Below are 15573 nucleotides of genomic sequence, written 5' to 3'. Positions count from 1 at the left end.
GATTAGGCCAATGTTCCCCAGCGCTCTGGAGCTTCTGCTCAGCGGCTTTTAAATGGGAAAAAACGCGCATGCGCTGTATTTTGAATGGGCTCCGCAGCCCCTTAAAGGGGCCACGCACCCAAAAAAAAATGAAAGGGACCATTGGACTAGGCCTATATGCCATAGAGTTTAGAAGAATGAGAGGTGATCTCATTGAAACAGACAAAATTCTTAAGGGGTTCGACAGGGTAGATGCCGAGAGGTTGTTTCCCCTGGCTGGGAAGTCTAGAACCAAGGGTCACAGTCTCAGAATAAGGGGTCGGCCATTTAGGACTGAGATGAGGAGAAATTTCTTCACTCAGAAGGTGGTGAATCTCTGGAATTCTCTACCCCAGAGGGCTGTGGAGGCTCAGTCGTTGAGGATATTCAAGACAGAGATCGATAGATTGTTGGGCACTAAGGGAATCAAGGGATACAGGGATAGTGCGGGAACGTGGAGTCGAGGTAGATGATCAGCCAGGATCTTATTGAATGCAGGTTCGAGGGGCCAAATCGCCTACTCCTGCTCCTATTTCTTTTGTTCTTATGAGAGGATTGGCCAGGTTTCCTGCACCTGATTGATATAGTGACCTTGCAGGTGTGGCCATTGCGTCACGCCAGGGATCAGGCTCAAGGCTACGATGCCCTCTATGGTGGAATAACTGCCCACACTTGGGACTCCAGGTACACACATGAAGTAAAAGATCTTGCATTTATATAGAATGATACAGCACAAAAGGAGACCATTTGGCCCACCCTGCCTGTCCCGACTCTTTGAAAAAGAGCTCTCCAATTAATCCTACTCTCCTGTTCTTTCCCCAGAGCCCTGCAAATTTTTCCATTTCAGGTATTTATCCAATTCCCCTTTGAACGTTATTATTGAATCTGCTTCCACCGCCCTTTCAGATCATCATGACTTGCTGCGTAAAAAAAAATTCTACTTACCTCGCCTCTGGTTCATTTGTCAATCACCTTAAATCTGTGTTCTCTGGTTACCGACCCTTCTGCCACTGGGAAATTTTATCAAACCCCTTCATGATTTTGAACACCTCTATTAAAATTTCCCCTTTACCTTCTTTGCTCCAAGGAGAACAACCCCAGCTTTTCTAGCCGCTCCACGTAACTGAAGTCCCGCGTCCCTGGTACCATTCCAGTAAATCTCCTCTGCACCCTCTCCAAGGCCTTGACATCCTTCCTAGTGTGTGGTGCCCGGAATTGAACACGATACTCCAGATGGGGCCTAACCAGTGATTTATAAAGGTTTAGCATAACTTTGTTCCTTTTGTACTCAATGCTTCTGTTTACAAAGCCAAGGATCCAAAATGCTTTAACCAGCCTTCTCAACTTGTCCTGCCACCTTCAATGATGTGTGTACATACACCCCCAGGTTCCTCTGTTCCTGCAGCCCCTTTAAAATTGTACCATTTAGTTTATATTGCCTCTCCTCATTCTTCCTACCAAAATTCATCACTTTGCACTTCTCTGCGTTAAATTTCATCTGCCATGTGTCTGCCCATTTCACCAGTCTGTCTATGTCCTCCTAATGTCTGTTACTATCCTCCTCACTGTTTACTACATTTCCGAGTTTCGTATCATCTGCAAACTTTGAAATTATGCTCTGTATACCCAAGTCCAGGTCATTAATATACATTAAAAAGAGTAGCAGCTCCGCTGGGGAACACCACTATAGACTTTCCTCCAGTCTGAAAAACAAACGTTCACCACTACTCTCTGCTTTCTGTCCCTTAGCCAATTTTGTATCCACGCTGTCACTGTCCCTTTAATCCCACGGGTTTTAATTTTGCTAACAAGTCTATTATGTGGTACTTTATCAAATGACCTTTGAAAGCCCAATCCAACCGTTGAACATCAAAGAACTCAATCAAGTTAGTGAAACAGGATTTGCCTTTAACAAATCGGTGTTGGCTTCCATTTATTAACCATACTTTTCCAAGTGGCAATTAATTTTGTCCCGGATTATTGTCTCAAAGTTTCCCCACCACCGATGTTAGGCTGACTGGCCTGTAGTTGCCGGGTTACATAGAAACATAGAAGATAGGAGCAGGAGTAGGCCATTCGGCCCCTCGAGCCTGCTCCGCCATTCAATGAGATCATGGCTGATCATCCAAACTCAGTCCCTGCTTTCTCCCCATATCCCTTTAGCTCCTCCAGTTCTGGCCTCTTACGCTAACCCCGATATTCACTGCTTCACCATTGGCAGCCGTGCGTTCAGCTGCCTGGGCCCACAGCTCTGGAATTCCCTCCCTAAACCTCTCCGCTTCTCTACCAATGCTCCCACTGATTTTTTTTTGGGGGTGCCCGGCCCCTTTAAAGGGGCTGCGCGTCCCAGACACATTGTCGCACGTGCGCGGCTTTTGCGCTGTGAAGCCGGCAAACGGGGCCTCCAGACACCTGCGCGGCCGTGCAGCTTAATGGGAACATTGTTCTCTACCTCTCTCTCCTCCTCCTCCAAGACGCTCCTTTATCCCTCTTCCCTTTTTTGAACAGGGGTGTAACATTTGGAATCCTCCAGCACCGTTCCCGTATCTAAGGAGGATTGGAAGATCTCGGCCACAGCCTCCGCCAGCTCCACCCATACTTCCCGATATAGCAGCTTTCACGGCCTCTGGCTGTAAAGCACTTTGCGACATCCTATGAAGTACTTTCGAAGTGTTGCGATCAAGGTGGGTGGCCGGGCGGCAATGGGAAAGTCCCGCGCGGGCCGCTGACCGGCTTCCCCATTGTAAGTACGCGGAAATTTAAAGGGCGCGCGCTCTAAAAGAAACAGGCCGCGCAGAACAAAGAGCAGCTTACAGGGGAAATTGGTAGTGACCGTTACAATGTGGGAAACGGGGCAGCCAATTTGCGCACAGCAAGCCCCCGCAAAACAGCAACGCGACAGTGGCCAGATCATCTGTTTTTAAGTGAGGTTTGTTGAGTGATAAATATTGGCCCAGGGCAAGTGCTCGGAGACTGCTGGGCTTCAGGGAGAAGCAATGCCTTTCAGAGAGGAGATTTTGGATTGGGAGATGGTAAGGTGGCGGTAGGGGGGAGCAAACTCTCTGCATCAAACTACTGCTACTTGGAGATGTGGTTTTTTTGAAGAGCTGGAGGTGTTTTTTTTGTTGAGGTGTTGGGCTGACAGTGGAGCTGGGGACTGCATGTGGCCTCACACTGACCTGACTTGACCTCCATGCTGCCGCTGGATCGGCTACAAGACAAGCAGCTCTCAGCCCCTCTCACTGTGTACTCAGTCTGGGATTGAAAGAGCTCCATTCAATCAGCCGCTGCAAGAGTCAACAAGCCAGGGCTTTCCCCCCCTGGCTCTCTCTTTCTCTCGTTAAAAGCTCCCACGATCTCTTGTGACCGTTAGTGCTGGCAAAAGCTGACTTTCTAATGAAAACATGTGTGAGCGGCTCCTAACATTCGGCCCTTGCCCGTCACAGCAGGGTGCATTCCAAAACAGTTCCTGCCGCTTCAATCCACTGCAGAATTCATCCTCAAACCATCCAACCCAGCCGCTGCCAGTCAGGCAAGCAGGGCGAGGGCTGCAGCAGTCAATGCACTTTCTATTTCACAATGTACTGACTTCCCCCCACCCCCCGAAAAAAAATTACATTTGCAAAGAAACCAATTCCAGGTGATTTACAAGCCACCACCTCCCCCCAGCGTACAATGGTCGACTTTAAACTTCTTCATTGCTAGTGAACTCCAACCCTCGTCTTCCGCAGTTGCACATCTGTCAATCATTGCATAGAAACATAGAAGATAGGAGGAGTAGGCCATTCGGCCCCTCGAGCCTGCTCCGCCATTCAATGAGATCATGGCTGATCATCCAAATTCAGTACCCTGTCCCTGCCTTCTCCCCATATCCCTTGATCCCTTTAGCCTTAAGAAATATATCCAACTCCTTCTTGAATATATTTAATGAACTGGCCTCCACCGCCCTCTGTGGCAGAGAATTCCACAGGTTCACCACTCTCTGGGTGAAGAAATTCCTCCTCATTTCAGTCCTAAATGGCTTACCCCTTATCCTTAGATATTACGACTCATCTTGGTCTGAAAATGTCTTGGTGTTCACTGCATAAATGAGACCGCTTCATTACGTCCAAACGGCTTTCAATGCTGTCTATTTCTAATTCACAATGTACTGATTTCCCCCCAAAATTACATTTGCAAAGAAACCGATTCCATTGGATTTCAATGCCGTCTCCTGCTCGGTAATTCTGACGGACATTGCCTCCATTGGGGACAGCTCTGCAAGTGGCGTCACCCCAACTCTTCTAAACTGGCAGTCAATTCACCCCCAATCTCACCTGGCACAACAAAAGACCGACCTCGGGGGAGAAATTGGGTGTCGCCCATTTTGGGGCGCTAATATCGGCCGGGCCTAATTAGCGCCTCCGACTGCAAAGTTCGCCTCTATCGCCCCTGGAGGTGATTTGAGCGCTAAAATCAGGCGCTACACACCTCTCAAGAGGCAAACGTCAGGGAGCGAGGCGCTACCTCAGAACGCTACCGAAGCTCAGGCGATGCCCGTTACCATGGAAGCCAGACAGACTGGCACCGTCCAGTTCTTAAAGGGGAGGGGCCATCTTGCTGGCCAGTCACACCCTGCTCATTGCAGCCTTGAATCTCGGCCTGGAGAGACCTCGAAAGCATTTGTGTTGGAAGCACTAATGAATAGGCCCAGGGAAAGAGCTCGGCGCTTTGGAACCTCAAAAGTGGTGCCAAGGGCCAAAACTCCTTAGGACAGCGTTAAATCTTTCCAGACGTCGCTCTCCCTCTCAAACTGCATGTACCAAAAATTTTGCCGACAAGAAAAGGCAGGAAGCCCCGTCCCGATTGTAAAACCTTCCCCTCTACTTGTCGTTGCTAGCGTCAGGCAGAAAGGCAGGGGGTGCGACTCAATATCCAGTCCGGGGCACTACCAGGGCAATGCACGCTCGACTGACGTCATGATCTGCCGGCGCCGCAAAATGTCTGGTCAATTTCGCGAGCGCCGCTAAAATCGCCGCGCTCGGGGGCTAACTTCATAGCGCCCCCCGGAGGAGCTAAGCAACCGAATTTTTCCTCCCTTGCATTTATATAGCACCTTTCACGACCGCAGGACGTCCCAAAGCGCTTTACAAACAATGAATTACTTTTGAAGTGCAGTTGTTGTCATCATGTAGGAAAACATAGCAGCCCACCAAGCCATGGCTGACCCTTCTGGTTTATCAGGGACTTGAGGTCAAACAGTGGTAGAATAAAAAACAAAAAAGACTTGCATTTCGATAGCGCCTTTCACGACCTCAAGACACGCCAAAGCACATTACATCCAAAGAAGTACTTTTGAGGTGTCGTCACTGTTATAATGTAGGAAACGCGGCAGCCAATTTGCACACAGCAATATTGGCCTCAGGACACCGGTGAGTACTCCCTCCTGCTCTTCTTCGAAATAGTGCCGTGCAATCTTTCGCGTCCACCTGGGAGAGCAGACGGGGCTTCGATTTAATGTCTCATCCAAAAGACGGCACCTCCGACAGTGCAGCGCTCCCTCAGCACTGCGCCGGAGTGTCAGCCTAGATTTTGTGCTCAAGTCTCTGGAGTGGGGCTTGAACCCACGACCTTCTGACTCAAAAGGTAAAGATGCTACCACTGAGCCGTGACTGACGCCTCCGATTTAGCAGAGGCCTGAGATCAGTGGTAGAATTAAGAGTCTAATAATGGACTTCACTTTAAGAACACACAGACTCATAGAAGTGCCAAGAAAGGCATTTATAAATCAGCAAGAGTGACACAGATTGAAATCCCATTTGCAGAGGTCGAGCTGCACAGGGCTGAAGGGCAAAAAATGGACAGGTCACCACAGGCTGCTTTCATCCATTGCCGAGCTGCGGGTTACAGTGCAACATTGGCCGCGAGCTAGGGTCGGGTTGCCCGTCCCTCTGCTTCATGTTCAGAGCAAAAAGATGAGCTTGAACAGGAACTTCTGATCTATCATCCCACAGCAAACCGTACAGGCTCTAAACATTTCACGTTTTTTATTTGGCCAATCAAATTTCTCCCCTGCAGTCATTGACTCCTTGCCGAGGGACAGTGCTACAGGTATTCCCGACCTTCTCAGACCTCAGCCATTATTCACGTGTAATCATTCTGACTGGAGAGGGTTTCTGAGATGAGCCAGATCCAATCCTTTCCGGATATTCACCTAACCTCCTCCCTCCAAACTCTCAGTTCATCCAAAACTCTCTTGTCCACAACCATTTCCTGCACCCAAGTCCTGCTCACCCCCGCACCTCAGCCCGCAATGCCTCAGATTTAAAATCCGCATCCTCCTGTTTAAAATTCTCTCCTCCATAGCCTTGCTGCTCCCCATCTCTGTAACCGCCACCAGCCCTACAACCCTCCCTTCCCGACTCCAGCCATGTATTTCCCCCTTCCCTTCGCCCCAACATCGGCAGCCGTGCCTTCAGCTGCCTAACCCCCTTGCTCAGAAATTCCTTCCCTGAACCCCCCCTCCGGCTCCTACAACTCTCCTTAAAACACACCTCCGGCGAATCTTTTCGTCGCCCCCACCCCCTCAATGTCTCCTCATTGGGCTCGGCCTGGGATTTTTCCCCCTCGCACCTCTGCAGATGTTTCTCCGTGAAAGGCGCCGTATTGTGACGTGACTGAAGGCAAAAATAATTTTACACGGCAGAATGAAACACAAGCAGACGTTTATTGCACAAATCAGTGCAAGTTAAGGAGAGGAAGACAACCACACTTCAATACTTGTACATCAGTGCACATTGCGACAATAATGAACAGCAGCACGCAATCTACCATTAACAGACAGCTTGGCCAACCCCACAAAGAAGCAATGCTGCTTTTTAATATCAAAGATATAATTTTTCTCATCAAAAAATTAATTTTTAGAAACATTTTCTCACCTCTTTTGAAACAAGCGAGTCCCACTACCTTTTTGTTTTAAATTCTGCAATTCGGTGACTGAAGAACTGGAAAATACCTGAGATTGTTACACAATAAAATTAGAAGGAAAATAAGTAATCAAAAGGACCCTTGTGGATCTGGCTGCACTCTGGGAGCACAGATACTTAAACTCAGGATCCTGGAATGAGTCAATGTCTGTGGCGCTGCTCCGAGATTGTGTGTGTGTGTGTGTGTGTGTGTGTGTGTGTATATATAATATATATGTATTCATATTGTTGAACCCCATGCTTCTGTGTTCCAATTAAACTTTGTTCTTCAAAGTGTTAACAAAATATAAAATGTTCCAGCATGCATATAGAATATAGCTATTTATATATAAAACCGCATATAGCCTGGTGTACCAGAAGGACGAGAGATATTTCACCACTACCCCACAACTAGTACGAACAATCACCCATTCCTAAGCAACCGAACACAGTCATTTTCACAAGCGTATGTTGGTGGGTCCTGCAACTTTATACATATTATTGGATTATAACCATCACAGTAGGAAGGCTTGCTACACAGGCAATTGAGGAGAAAGGAGCAGGGTTGAAAGGATAAAGAGCATGAAGAGAATTTATGCAGGAGATAGCTGCGAAAGCTAAATATACTCTGGACGAAAACACCTGTACCGAAGGCCACCACATTACGGCAGCGGGCCAGATAAGCAATCATCTGTTAAACAGGGTCTATCAACTTGTACGGAAATCAGGCATGCGAACTCTGGCCAGCCTTCAGATTTTCCATTATGCTCGACTTCTTTCAGTTGGGGGTAGGAGGAACCAGGTTTCAGAATATTCTGTGGCTCTACACTTGGTCCATCTGCTTGCTAGAGAGTAGGCTTTCCATTTGCGCTTAGTTTCTGCCCATTCTGCATACTCCGCACGTGCTCAACAGCCACCTGGGGCTGGGTTTCTCCGCGTCTTCACAAGGAGCATGCTCTTGTAAAACTGGCACAGCACTTCCTCAACCCAGCAGTTTAGAGACTCTTACAATGGAGAGATCTGAATACAAAGTAAAAGTGTTCAGGAAAAGGTTCGCCAGCTTGCATGCTCTCCTTCCCTTGCCCACAAACATTGAGCGTTGATGCGGTGAGCACCAATTGATTGGTCGGGGAGCCAGACACAAGGAAAGGCCACAGCGGAGAGCTGCTGTGTTGTATGATGGGGGATGGTACATTTACAATGTAAAGGCTCCCTCTCCCAAGTGTAATCAACCTTGCAGCATTCTCGTTACCAAGTCCAGCCTTGGTGCTCTCCGAAGCTGTGTGGGGCAGACAGTATGAATACAATCCTAGGCCTGCGCAGCAAGAGGTGCTGTAGATACTGCTGGCCGATGGAGGGGGCGGGCAGGGTTCCCCCGCCCAATAGGGGGGGCAGGGTTCCCCCGCCCAATAGAGGGGTGGGAAAGGGCAACTGAATGGAGAAAACAAGAGATGGGTTTTCAACGAGGGTGCAGTAGCTGGTTTGCTCCCCTCTGGTGGCAAGTTACCACATCTTGGGGGTTATTTAAACTTTAGTGGGGGGCAGAAAATGGCAAGTTATGGTTTGGGTGGCCGTTAAAACACCTCGCCCCATTATCCTCTCCATTGAAGTCAATGGAATACGGGCGATCCATAACCACTCGTTCTCCACCCGCCCCCACCAAAAAGCACCCCCCTTCGGATGGTGACGGTCCCATCACAGCAAGTGTCACAACACTAATCATGCAATCATCAAGATGAAAAGTGCCCAATCTGGCTTGTCCAGCATGCACATTCCCCACGTGGCGCCTGCTGCCTCTCTACAAATCCATGCATCAACTCGGGAGAAAGAGGCCAGGGGCAAAAACTACCAAGGCAACAGTAGAACAGCACTAATAATTACTGCTCTTTTTTTTTGATATTTAAAAAGAACGTTACTTCACTATCCCACGTCTGAAGTACATCCTTACAATAAATGTGAAACCAGAGCTTCGGAGCCACTGGCCAGCAGAGTGAGCTGGAGGTGGTCTAATCTCTACCCGTGACAATCTGACACTCGCTGTATTCAGTCAACGCAAGGAGGGGAATGCAAGTCACCACTGAACACCGACCAGCTTCACTTACAACAAGCAGACATCTCGTATTATTCTCCTGGTGCTGGGACATCCCTCCTAACCCGGATCATTTGCACAACAGTTCACACCGCTGATTATTTATTTACTCCCAACTTCAATCAATCAAAGATCAGGAATCGTGTCAAAACAAAAAAAAAGTGCTGTGGCCACGCAGATCAGTCGGCACACGTGGGGAGAGAGAACACACAGGCAGGTTAACGCTTCAGGCCGCAGCCCATCAGCACAACCTCGTCTAATGAAGCGCCATTGGCTTGGACGTCAACGGGCCTGCTCTCGACAGCTGCGGACTGACCTGCTGCGTTTCCAGCATTTGCGGTCTTTGTTTCAGATTTTCCGCACTTGCGGGGGTTTCGCTTTTTGCTTACGTTAGTGACGAATCCTCGTAAACTGGTAACTTAATTTTCCAAAGCAGTCTTCGGCTCCTATCAGGACTTGGGCCAGGGGTTGGGGGGGGGGGGGGGAGAACTGGAAGTGGTCAGAATCAGTCCATTGGGAATTTTCTTAAGCACAAATACATCCAGACTCCATTGCCGTGCCACTTATCTGTAAAATTAACATGGCTTGTGTTCAGTGATGTCAATGGCACTGCCTTCATACCGGGTACGTTACTGACACACCAAGATTTAAAAACCCATTAGGTCTCCAAGAGCATGACAACACATCTCAGAGCAGCCTGAAGAAAGAGCCATTTGCTTGCTTTTCACCATCCCCTTTCAGAACGGGAGTTGATCACCTCGAGCATTCCCTCCCCGGCTTTAGCCACAGCATGGTGAAATTATCATATCATTTTAAATGGTGGAGGCAATGAAGGCTTTAATCAGTCTGCTGTTGATACAAAGATGTACAGATTTGCCTTAAAGGGGAAGTCATGAAATTGGTCATGTTTTGTTACAATGCTCACCTACTCCCTACTAAAATTGACATTCCTCACTTGGATGGTTTGGTCCTGACGTACAGGTTTACTTTTAAGCACACTGAGTTTGCATCCAGTGTACCAGCAAACCACAGCCTAGTCTGTACTACGTACGATTTCTACACAGTAGTGTCAGGGTATAACTTGTAACAGGGGACTCACTGCCCTGGTCTGTCAATCCAGTTCCTCTGGTGAATCAACAGTGCTGTTAACGTTACTTGAAATGTTTTTATTCCCGACAGGGACTGGCGAACTATCCGCTCTCTGCCTGCGGCTTCTACCCAGTGATCCTCTCCAGTTTGTCCAGCACGCCCTGAATCTTGTGGACGGCCTCTTTCCGAACCTGCCGAATGTGTTCCTGACCGTTGGTCTCCACCGAGTCCACTTCCAGGAGCTGCTTGGTCAGAAGTTCCTCCAGTAACCGGTATGTCTTGTCTCCTCGCTTCCCATCAAACTGATTCACCTCGGCCTCCAACTGCTGCACGTTGCTCAGGACTTGCTCCACTTTAACGTGGCCTGGGTGGGCGGGAATTTCAGTCTGCTCCATCCCGTTATCCGTCGGAGCGGCCGGTTTCTCTCTGGCACTCTTGTGCTCTGCGCGGATCTTGTACACGGTGGGCGGGGCGCTGTACTCCATCCTTTGGCCGTGGGAGGCGTTTGGCAGCTGGTCTGGGGCTGGGGCTGGGATGTAGCCTGTGGGCTGCTGGTCGTTCCCTGGGAAGTTAGTGTTGCTCAGGCGAGGTCGGAGGTCCTGGTGATTCAAGGAATACGGAAGATCCTGGAAGACAGACAGACAAGACTTAGAAAACAGCAAGGATCATTTAAAGAGACAGTCCATTGATTCCCAGTGACTGAATAAATCCAATTCAGCTTATTAAATGGGATTGCGATGTTATTTTTAACTGATGCTTTGGTGATTGCATTCTGTAACTATTAATAGTAAGGGCCATTGGTTAATAGTGACTGAAGAGGTCAAATTCTGTTTTTATTGCATGGGATTAGAGGAACTTCACCTGTATTCTGGGCATGGTACAGGAAACACTTATTTTACCGGCACTTTTGATCAGAAAGTCTGGATTACAGAGAGGTATACTTACCAAGGTACGAGAGCCCCGGTTACACGGCACTTGTGCAGGAGTCCCGGTTACACGGCTACAGATCCAGGAACCCCGGTTACACGGCCACAGATCCTGGAACCCCGGTTACACAGCCACCAATATATAGTAAAACTTACCTGAACCTACTCCTTAATTTTGCCGGTTAAGAGAGATTTCCGGATATTTTTGGTGCCGGTTAAAAAGAGACTTTCCTGTACTACAGAATTCCAACTGTTGTGTGAAAACTGCCTTATTCACAGATTACCACTGGACCACACCCAAGAAAAAAACCTAAAAACTGCACCATAAAATGGCAGAGATCTTGTGCAGACTCTATTCACTATTTAATGGGGGATTCAAGGGATGGCAATGCAGAGCCCAAAACCTGTGACAGAGCAAAATGGGAGAAGGAATTTAGAACAAGGCACCATTCTATGGTCACACCAGAGAATAAGTATTAAAAAAAGGGGAAAAACACACCCAACACACCCACCCACCCCATATGCGTAAAACTGATAAGGGAACATCTCAAAACAGGTTCTCAATGGAGTTCAGTGATGTACATATCTTTCTCGGCTTCCTCCAGCTGACAATGGGAATGGACTTGCAGCAAATCCCTCTCCAGTTTACCTGCTGCTCTCCCCTACCACATACAGGAGGAAACACTCACGACCTGCTCCCTCGTTGTGAAAGGAAAACAAGGAGACTAGTATGCACTGGAAAAGCCCCACCACATCGGAGTGCAAGATGAATTTTCAAACAGGGTCTGACTCTTGGAAACTTCAAGTTTGTTGTCCTGTTCTTGAATTGCCAAACTTCAAAGAGACAAACCCACAATGAGTTATTTTCCTCAACCACTTCTAATGGGCCAACAGCTTTATTTGAAATCACAAGCTTTCGGAGCGCTGCGCCTTCGTCAGGTGAAGTGAAGGGATGCATATAGGCACAGCATATATAGTCAGAGAACACTGCCAGATGATTACAGGTAATCTTTCTAACTGCCCTTTATCACACCTCGGCAGAGAGATAATCACAGCAATCAAAGGTGTGAATGGTGTCCAAACAGGTCAGCCAGGAAAATGTAATGTTTTGATGTAATGTTTTCCTGACTGACCTGTTTGGACACCATTCACACCTTGGATTGCTGTGATTATCTCTCTGCCGAGGTGTGATAAAGGGCAGTTAGAAAGATTACCTGTAATCATCTGGCAGTGTTCTCTGACTATATATGCTTTGCCTATATGCATCCCTTCACTTCACCTGACGAAGGAGCAGCGCTCCGAAAGCTAGTGATTTCAAATAAAGCTGTTGGACTATAACCTAGTGTTGTGTGACTACTCACATTTGTCCACCCCAGTCCAACACCGGCATCTCCACATCATGACTTCTAATGGGGACAGGGCAAGCTCCCCAAGGCTTCATTTACAGCACAACGTTCTTACTGTGCACGGGCTGTGTATGGACTTTACTTACTTTCTGTTCATACATGGATGGCGACGGATCAAGCCTCTGCCACCCTGGTGCTGGTCCCGAAACAACGTTGCCCCCAAAAGGTGGCATTGCATGACTGAACTGCTCTGCAGACGATGGTACTCCTGCCGCTCGTGTCTGGGCCCAGGGGTCGTGGGATGGCAGTCCTGCTGGTGGCAGAGAGGATGCTTGTGTCGAGGGCGACCAGGGCTGGGATTGTGGGCCAGGCGCCGGCTGATGTTGGGGAGGATACATGGACTGTTGGGAGGCAGGACCCTGGTTTACAAAGTGGTATTGTGAGGCTGTCATTGGGTACGGTGGCTGTTGGTCGTACATCTCCTGTTCAGTGCGAAACAAAATGCAGAACGTGTTAGCTGAAGGCAAGTTTGCAGAAGAGGCTTACCAACACAAATAAACCAAATAGCTGATATTCTGAAAGAATTTTATCACGTGTTAGCATTACATACTGCAGCCCAAGCAAGAATTTATTTATTTATTTATTTTTTTATAAAATGAGTGGACTAGTGGGGAAAGGGAACGCCTGGTGCACTAGGCTAGACAGATCAGAGGGTGCCAGATTACATACCCAGTCTGTAACCAGCTGGCTGATCCGAGGCAGCAGTAGAGGTGCAACAATCAACCCCAGTAGCGTTGGGGAAAAAATCAAGTGAAAACCATATAATTGCCATGCTGTGGACGTCACATGGAGAGAGAATTGGAATAAAAACAGAAAATGCTGAAAGGTCCTCGACCTGAAACGTTAACTCTGTTTCTCTCTCCACAGATGCTGCCTGACCGGCTGAGTATCTCTTGCGTTTTCTGTTTTTATTTCAGATTTCCAGCATCCGCAGTGGGAGAGAGGATTGGGTTTGGCTCTCATGCCCTCTTTGGTTGAGCAGCCTGCCAACACTCACGGACACGGGAGGGAAGTAGTGGCTGGCCACGCCTGTCGACGTGCATCGCAGCAAACTTTAAAGAGAGCAATGCTCATTTATTTCCATCGGCACAGCCCCATTTCTCCCTCCAACCTCAATTAAGACCCACAGGTGCAGCAGGCGGTTAAGGCGGCAAATGGTATGTTGGCCTTCATAGCAAGAGGGTTTGAGTACAGGAACAAGGATGTCTTGCTGCAGCTGTACAGGGCCTTGGTGACACCACATCTTGAGTATTGTGTGCAGTTTTGGTCACCTTATCTGAGGAAGGATGTTCTTGCCATGGAGGGAGTGCAGTTAAGATTCACCAGACTGATACCTGGGATGGCAGGAATGACGTATGAGGAGAGATTGGGTCGATTGGGCTTATACTCGCTGGAGTTTAGAAGAATGAGAGGGGATCTCATTGAAACTTACAGGACTAGACAGACTAGATGCAGGAAGGATGTTCCCGATGGCCGGGGAGTCCAGAACCAGGGGTCACAGTCTAAGGATAAGGGGTAAGCCATTTAGGACAGAGATGAGGAGGAATTTCTTCACCCAGAGAGTGGTGAACCTGTGGAATTCTCTACCACAGAAGGCAGTGGAGGCCAATTCATTAAATATATTCAAGAAGGAGTTACATATATTTCTTAAGGCTAAAGGGAATCAAGGGATATGGAGAGAAGGCAGGGACAGGGTACTGAATTTGGATGATCAGCCATGATCTCATTGAATGGCGGAGCAGGCTCGAGGGGCTGAATGGCCTACTCCTGCTCCTATCTTCTATGTTTATGTTACAACAAGTAGACAACAGAAGATACACCATCTAATTTCAAAGAAGGCTTGGCACGAGTTACCTAACCAGGGGTAACAACTTGGCAGAGTGCAGCTGTCCCAGCTCCAACCCAACCCCAGATTTACTGGCAGCGAAAGGCCAGAGAAGCTCACTTTTAATTTCACTATACGATCACTCTCAAAATGCAGACACTAATATTTTTTAATCCAGGTCCACACTGTTGGAAACTATTCTGTTGACAATAACTTGGCAAATCAAGCCACCACGTTGGGCATATTCCTGTGCGGTCTTTAGAAGCCACGGAATACCTTTTTGGACAGCGAGGGCCTGTGACTGAAAAAGCATCAATGTGTCCATTAGTCGGGGGTGCATCACAAGGACCAGCTGGTGACACTGGTCCACCAATGCTCCCTCTAATTGTTTTGGGGGGGGGGGCTGCGCGGGCCAGTGAAAATTCCGCGTACGGGCGGTTTCTCAATTTAAAAGCTGGCTGGCTGTCTGCGCGGGACCTGCAGAGCACTGCGTGGCGATGCAGGTTAAAGGGAACATTGCCGTCCACGCTGCAGATTTCAGAGTTCTTGTTGAATCCTCCACAAGGGCAGCCGAGGGTGAAGAATCCCATTTCCAAATATTTTTACGGTGCGCTACTTGCATAAAAGAATGAATTAAAAAGACTCATGAGCCTCGCGCTTTACGTTGCAGTGCATTACCGCCCAATAATCTAGGCCCAGAAATTCGGGTCCCCATGGGTGAGTACGCACGGGGTACTCACCCGTAGGCCCAACGAAAGTGCCTGTTTCCTGCATGCACTGCGCATGCGCGAGAAACCGGCTCTTCCGTACCCCTGAACGAAGGGGTTCAGAGGCCGAACACGTGCGCAGGAGAGGCAGCGCGTGCGCATCGAACTTACGTTTTTTCTGCAGGTTTTCCCGGGAGGGTAAGTCTCCAGAATTTACACGTTTAAAAAGCAGTCGCACGGCCTGCTTTTTACAAGGTAAGTGGTTAATTAATTAAAATTAAAACATTTTTCCCCACAGGTTTATTATTTTTAAATACTTTAAAGAAAGGTAAGTTTATTTTTAGCCCCGTTAGAAAATAAAATTATTTTTTTCAAAAATTTAAATTGTTTAAAATAGTTATTTCGTGTAATTTATAGTTTATTTAAAAAATGTGATGGTTTAAAAAAAAATTATTTGAAGATTTAGTGATGTTTTGGGGCTCGTAGTATTTCTAAGTTTGACAGCCCTTCCTGTCAAACTTATGAATGAAGCATTCCCTGCTCCGATTGGCTCTCCATGGCCCACGTGA

At 48.0% G+C, this 15573-nt stretch overlaps 1 protein-coding gene across 2 annotated transcripts in view; it reads right to left on the bottom strand.

The window, feature by feature from the left end:
• Positions 1-6705: 6705 nt before the first annotated feature.
• The window catches only part of bag4 (BCL2 associated athanogene 4), a 32762-nt gene continuing 23894 nt past the window's right edge, over positions 6706-15573 (bottom strand). For both annotated transcript variants that reach the window (XM_085971225.1, XM_085971226.1), the window contains 2 exons: positions 12559-12894; positions 6706-10766 (listed from right to left, as the gene is read on the bottom strand). In XM_085971225.1, coding sequence (XP_085827351.1) covers positions 10266-10766; positions 12559-12894 — 837 coding nt within the window. In that variant the 3' untranslated portion in view covers positions 6706-10265. The remainder of the gene's footprint in view (positions 10767-12558; positions 12895-15573) is intronic.

This window comes from Somniosus microcephalus, chromosome 30 (assembly GCF_052327205.1).
Source record: "Somniosus microcephalus isolate GS21.2 chromosome 30, FLI_Smic_1.0, whole genome shotgun sequence".
In the NCBI taxonomy this organism is placed as follows: Eukaryota; Metazoa; Chordata; class Chondrichthyes; order Squaliformes; family Somniosidae; genus Somniosus; species Somniosus microcephalus.
Note: the sequence above shows the minus strand (reverse complement) of the source record. Positions and strands in the feature narration are given on the sequence as shown.